The sequence below is a fragment of the Haliaeetus leucocephalus genome, unplaced genomic scaffold (genome assembly GCF_000737465.1).
Source record: "Haliaeetus leucocephalus isolate CR32 unplaced genomic scaffold, Haliaeetus_leucocephalus-4.0 Scaffold339, whole genome shotgun sequence".
Lineage (NCBI taxonomy): Eukaryota > Metazoa > Chordata > Aves > Accipitriformes > Accipitridae > Haliaeetus > Haliaeetus leucocephalus.
This window is the reverse complement of record NW_010972775.1, coordinates 1,028,603-1,034,370: the sequence shown is the minus strand read 5'-3', so window position 1 is coordinate 1,034,370 and position 5,768 is coordinate 1,028,603. Positions and strand designations below refer to the sequence as shown.

At 63.7% G+C, this 5,768-nt stretch overlaps 1 protein-coding gene across 1 annotated transcript in view; it reads right to left on the bottom strand.

The window, feature by feature from the left end:
- Nucleotides 1-254: 254 nt before the first annotated feature.
- PARP6 (poly (ADP-ribose) polymerase family, member 6) overlaps nt 255-5,768 on the bottom strand; it is a 6,603-nt gene continuing 1,089 nt past the window's right edge. Inside the window, exons 2-20 of the mRNA XM_010572233.1 lie at nt 5,471-5,531; nt 5,248-5,338; nt 5,086-5,152; nt 4,665-4,814; nt 4,280-4,433; nt 3,822-3,875; nt 3,624-3,719; nt 3,445-3,537; nt 3,231-3,356; nt 3,062-3,127; nt 2,838-2,905; nt 2,513-2,561; nt 1,711-1,823; nt 1,557-1,629; nt 1,321-1,390; nt 874-953; nt 698-761; nt 441-525; nt 255-357 (exon numbers count right to left, since the gene is read on the bottom strand). Coding sequence (XP_010570535.1) covers nt 255-357; nt 441-525; nt 698-761; nt 874-953; nt 1,321-1,390; nt 1,557-1,629; nt 1,711-1,823; nt 2,513-2,561; nt 2,838-2,905; nt 3,062-3,127; nt 3,231-3,356; nt 3,445-3,537; nt 3,624-3,719; nt 3,822-3,875; nt 4,280-4,433; nt 4,665-4,814; nt 5,086-5,152; nt 5,248-5,338; nt 5,471-5,531 — 1,663 coding nt within the window. The remainder of the gene's footprint in view (nt 358-440; nt 526-697; nt 762-873; nt 954-1,320; nt 1,391-1,556; nt 1,630-1,710; nt 1,824-2,512; nt 2,562-2,837; nt 2,906-3,061; nt 3,128-3,230; nt 3,357-3,444; nt 3,538-3,623; nt 3,720-3,821; nt 3,876-4,279; nt 4,434-4,664; nt 4,815-5,085; nt 5,153-5,247; nt 5,339-5,470; nt 5,532-5,768) is intronic.

Sequence of the window (5,768 nt, the reverse complement as noted above, 5' to 3'; positions counted from 1 at the left end):
CCCCGCAGCTCCTTCTCCACGCTGCCACAGGGTCGGGGACACTGGGGAACGGGACGGGGAGGGGACAAGGGACCGCTGAACCCGCCTGGTGCCCACTGGATGCTTGACGCCTATGTACAGGGTGGAGCCACCGGCGTCAGCCCCCGTGTCTGCCCTGCCTGGGAGGCTCCAAACCCGCCCATCCTTTCCCCTGGCCTTGCCCGGGGTCTTTGCTCAGCACCCGGGAGTGTCCCCGGGGGTGGCCCTGCCGCCGCTCAGTTTGTGTACACCTGAGTCCCGATCACACGCATTATCTCCTTCTGGATTTTGGGATCCTGAGTATTGATATTGGCGTCTCCCACTTGGCCGTCTTCATACCTGGAAGGGGAGAAGGAGGGGTGAGGGGGTGTCCCATGGGTGTCCCACGGGTGCCGGTGAGGTGGGCGCAGCCCAGGACTCACACAAAGAAGAAGCGGGTGCAGACGTGGTCCGAGACGGGGCAGACCCAGATGTTGCCGTGTTTCTGCAGGTCCTTGGAGGTGATGACTGCCGGGGGAAGGGGCTGTCGGATGGGGGGGACGGAGGTCCCTGCTGGGCGCAGCCCATGGTGGGGACCCTCCCTCCTCCCTCCTCCACCCACCCGGTGAGCCAGGGATGTGGGTGCCGCCTGTCCCCCCCGTCGCGTTGTCGTGTGTCCCCCCCCGGCATGTCCCCGCACCTTCGCAAAGCGCGATGCAGTTCAGGTTGCGGCTCTGGAGGAAGCGGGACTGGATGGAGCGGGTCTGCGGGGAGAGCAGCCGGCGTTACCCTCCCTGGCCGGGCTCGGCACACCCCGTCCCCAGCACCCGTGGGTGCCATGTCCCCATCCTCCCATGGTGTCCCTCGGCCCGTCACCTGGGGGATGGTGTTCATTCGGTTGTACCTCTGCACCAGCTCGTCCTTTGAAGGCATCCGGTGCTGCCCTTTCCCCATCCCTGAGGAGAAGTGAGGCAGTGGCCGTCACTCCCGGGCAGGGAGCACCCCCAGGGTGACACAGGGACACATGCCACAGACGGGGACGGCCACACTGGGTGCTCCCGCCCTGCGGCCAAACCGTGGGAACCCCCCAAAAGTGGGCACAGCAGCTTTTGGAGCCTCAAAAACGTTGGGGTTTTAATTCCCCAGCTCATCGGAAAGCCCCAGCCTGGCTGGGAAGAGGCCGGTGCAGGCGGGAAGGATGCAGGATACTGCCCACTCCCACGCAGCTCCTCCGGCCAGCATGATGCCGAACATCCCCGGGGCCCATGCAGGGAGTGGGGATGGGAGCGCAGGCAGGACTGGGCAGCGCAGGCAGCCTCTTACCTGAGTATCCAAAGGAAATACTGGAGATGGGGCTCAGATAGATGCCCTTGCCATAGGCTGCTCCATGCAGCTTGCAGGAAAACACCAGGGTGAGCGATGCGGGGTCACCCCGACAGCTTGGGCACGGTGGCGGAGGCAGCCCGGCCTCTGCAGGCAGCGCATCTCCAGCTGCCTGCATCCCTCCCTGCCTGCCTGCCTGCCCCAGGGAGGGGGTGTCGGGCACAGGGGAGCGTTACCTGCAGTTTGGTGTAGGAAGCGTTGACCAGTCCGTTGCGGAGGATGGAGTGCCAGTTCTCAATGTGAGAGCCGCTGGAAAAAGCCAGCCCCACGTCAGCCTGCCCCACGGCGCCCGCTTGGGGGGGCTCCTGCCCCCCGCCCCCCGCAACTCACTGGAAAGCAAAGGTGCTGCCGTAGAGTTTCTTGGCAGTGCGGAACCGGGCTTCCTTGGCTGGGGGGCTGCTGAGCAGGAGGAACTGATGGGAGGTGTGCATGAACTTCAGCTGCTACCAGGGGAAAGGGAAGAGCAAAGGCAGAGCCAGCGGGGAGAGAGGACAGACAGACAGACAGAGATCATGCACGGCAGCCCGGTCCCATGCCCGTCCCGGCCCTGCTTTGGCCCTCCCGAGCTTGCCAGGAGGGCCCGTGGCATTCCCCCATCTCTCGTCCCCTGTCCCACAGCCCATGACAAATATCCTCCACCCTATATCCCATATGCTGCCTCCCATATCTCACAGGCTGCAGACCCCATCCCAAAGGCTGCATCCTACATCCCAGACCCTTACATCACCCGCCCTGTACCCTTACATCCTGCATCCTGCATCCTGCATCCTCCATCCCACAGCCTGCACCCCATACCCTATGTCCCGCATCCCTTATCCTACATCCCACATCCCACACCCTACGTCCCTTATTGCATATCCTACGTCCTGCATCCCATATCCCATGTCCCAACCCCATATCCTTCATCCCACAATCCCATACCCTGTGTCCTGCTTCCCATACCCTACATCCCGCATCCTATAGCCTGCACCCTGTATCCCATTATCCTACATCCTGCATCCCATATCCTCCATCCCACATACTGCATCCTACACTCCCCATCCCACCTCCTGTACACTCCATCCCACATTCCATACCCTCCATCCCACACGCTGCACCTGCACCCCACCGGGAGGCCGGCCAGGCCCCTTACCCTGCTGAGGGGCAACTTGACGATGTGGGATCTGTTGCTGGAGATTATCCTTGGGAAGAGGAGGAGGAAGAGGAGAAGGAGGAGGAGGAAGAAGGTCAGACAGGGCAGTCCCATGCTCCCCTGGGAGTGGGGCTGAGCTGGAAGCTGTGCCAGAACCTGCCCCAAGGCTGGTGGATGGTGGTGACCCCCCCCAGCAGAAAGGGGCCAAGAGGGTCATGCTGGGGGTGTCCGGCTGCCCCCCACCCCATCCCCTATCCCGGGGGATGTGGAGCAACAGGGATGGAGGTGGGGCAGCAGGATGGGGCAACAGCACCCTCGGCCTTACCACTGCAGGAGGGGATGGGCCAGGGGGTCCAGCTTGTCCATCTGCTTCTTGATCTCCAGGTAGGACCCCTGGCAGAGGTGAGAGGGGGTGCGGGTGGGTCCCCCAGCACCCACCCAACCGTGAGTGGATGGAGATTGACACCAAAACGCCACCCCCAGCAAAAGATCCCGCACCGAGGGGATCTCACACGGGGCCACGGGTGGCGTGGAGCCACGCCGGCGTACCTGGGTCATCTCCCGTATGGACATCACACTGTCCAGGGCTTTCTGCAGCCGCTCATAGTTCTTCTTCTACACGTGGGGCAGGAGAGAGGTGGCCATCAGAGGGGTCCTCGGGGCTCCCCCTGGCCCAATTGCCCCTGGCATGGGGGAGCGTTGCCCCCTTGGCACTTACCTTGGGGTTGAAGGCAAGCGTTTTGGGGTCGTTGGGGTCCACCACAGAAGGATAAGGCTCGAAGATGATGCTTTTGCGAGGGGACTCCAGGGCGGCACGGCACATGGCCACCAGCAGGTCCACCACCTTGGGGACAGAGCGTGGGGTGAAGGGACAGCACCCTGTCCCTTCAGAGGACAGTGACGGTGTGGTCACCTGCCGCACGCACCCCTACCTCGGCGCCCGTGGCCACCTCCTCTGCCGCGCCGGACATGACGCCCAGGGTGTAGAAGGAGAAGACGCAGAGCTCCCGGGTGCACACTGCTGGCTGCGGAGGGGACAGGAGCCACGGGGAGGGTTGGGGACAGTGACACGGGGTGACAGCCCGTGCCTGCCCAGTCCCCATTTCCGCACCTTGAGCATGGAGCCATTCTGGAAGACGTGCTGCTCATCACACACCACGCAGTACTCGTTGAGCGTCGGGATCCGCTGCTCTGCGTACTTCATGATCTGAGGGGGAGGATGGTGGCAGTCAGCCCCCGCGGTGGTGACGGCGCTTGGGAGGATGCTCTGGGCAGTGGGATGGGGCTGAGTGGGATGCGGGACACTCACCTGGACAAGGAAGCCGTATTCCAGCGTAGGGACGTTCTTGCAGTGGCCGCCAACCTGCGACGGAGCCAGAGCGGAGCCAGCTGCGTTATCCCCTTTCCCCTACACACCCCCACCTCCACGTGGCACCGGCAGCCCCCAAAACGCCCCCCCCGGCACAGCGGGACCCCCGACATGCCAAGACCCTCCTGGGGACGCAGCCGCAGCGGGGACGTTGCACCAAGATGGAGGGTGAAACCCCGCAGGACCCCACAGCTGGCGTCCCAGCTCACCCACGAGCACCCAAGGGTGCTGGGGACAAACCCCGCGGGGGGTCCCCCCAACCCAAGGAGGTCCCACCACCCCACGACAAGTGATCCGACCCCGGAACAGCCCCCAGGAATCCAGGAAGGGAAAGGAGAGGAAAGCAAACCCCGAGGCGGGGAGGCACCCACCAGGATGTTGAAGGGGGCGACACCTGCCTGGGTGCTGGAGGGGGGGTAGCCGAAAACCTCCACCTTGGGGTTCTTCACCGTACAGGAGATGGAGCGGTTCATCAGGCGGTTGACACGAGCCTCGGGGATGCCCAGTTTGCCCTTCAGCACCGAATCTTGGATGACGGGGAAGCTGGGAGACCTGCAGGCACAGAATCCCCTTGAGATCCCCAGTTTGTCACCTTCCCCTACTCCTCCATCACCCGGAGCCGAATTCATCCTTCGGCTGGTTTTTGGGAGCAACCTCCACTTCCTTGGGTTCTGGTAGGGAGCAGCAGCATCTGAGGGGCGAGTGGGGAAACTGAGGCATGGTGCCAGGTCCCCAGCCGCCCAGGGTGAGGGGACAGAGGGTTGGTCCCTTGGGGACACTTACTTGGGGATGGGGGAGAAGATGCTGAGGCCAGCACGAAACTTCTTGATGGTACCGCTTGTCTTGAACCAACTGTGCCGCTTCTCCTGCTGGGTCTTCAGGAAATCGTTGCTGAGATGTTTCCATTGCTGGGATGTGAACATGCCCAGGATCCTGGCAGAGAGGTGGCATGGGTGCCCGAGTGGGGTGCCAGCACCCGTGGGTGCTTCAGTGCCCACTGAGCCTTGTGCTTGGGCAGTCCGTGCCACCCAGCTCCTCCTCTTCCCCACCCAAAGCTGGTGGCGAGCCCATCACAGGGCTGTGTGGCAGATAAAAGGTGGTGGCGTGGCTACATGCGGTACCTGGCCGCTTTTGGGGCAAAACAGTGACCCCGTGGAGCACCCCACCCACCTCCCTTGGGTGCCCACCGCGTTTTGGCTCTTACTTCTTCAGCTGCAGACCCAGCCCAAAGCCCTCCTTGTTCGATGGCTGGAAAACCTCGATGGACGGTTCTGCGGGGAGAGAGAGGAGGACAAGCTGTCGGTGCCACCGCTGTGCCCGTCCCAAGGGCACACGAGGATACCGTGTCCCGCCCGTCCCCGCTCACCAGGGCCATCGAGGTACTGGGAGAGGGAGAAGCGCAGGCGGAGGACGATGGGCTCCGTCCGCAGCACCTTCCACGCCGTCGCCACCTCCTCCTGCAGAAGGACAGCCGCGATTTGGCACAGCCGTGGGGAACCCCAGCCGGAGAGGGAAATTTGGGGGCCCCCTGGGGCGTGTGTCCCAGCCCTCCCCACGCCAGTGCTGTGGGGGACGCCCTGGGGACTCACATCGAGGAAGCTGATGTTCACGTGGAGGTCGATGTCCACGTCGTCAATGGTCCCATACTCCCTGTGAAGACACGCGGCACCACGGCGGGGGAACAGGGTGAGACCGGCACAGTGCCGGAACCGCTGTCCGGTGCCCACTGTGCCGGGGTAGGCATGCTCGTGGGGCAGTGACAGGCACGTGTGGCTCCCCACGTATCAAGTCTGTGCACCCCTGAGACCAGGATGGCACGGGGAGAGTGCCAGGATCATGGCTGGCTGCCTGGGGATGGCATAGTTGGGTGCCCGGGGATGGCAAGGC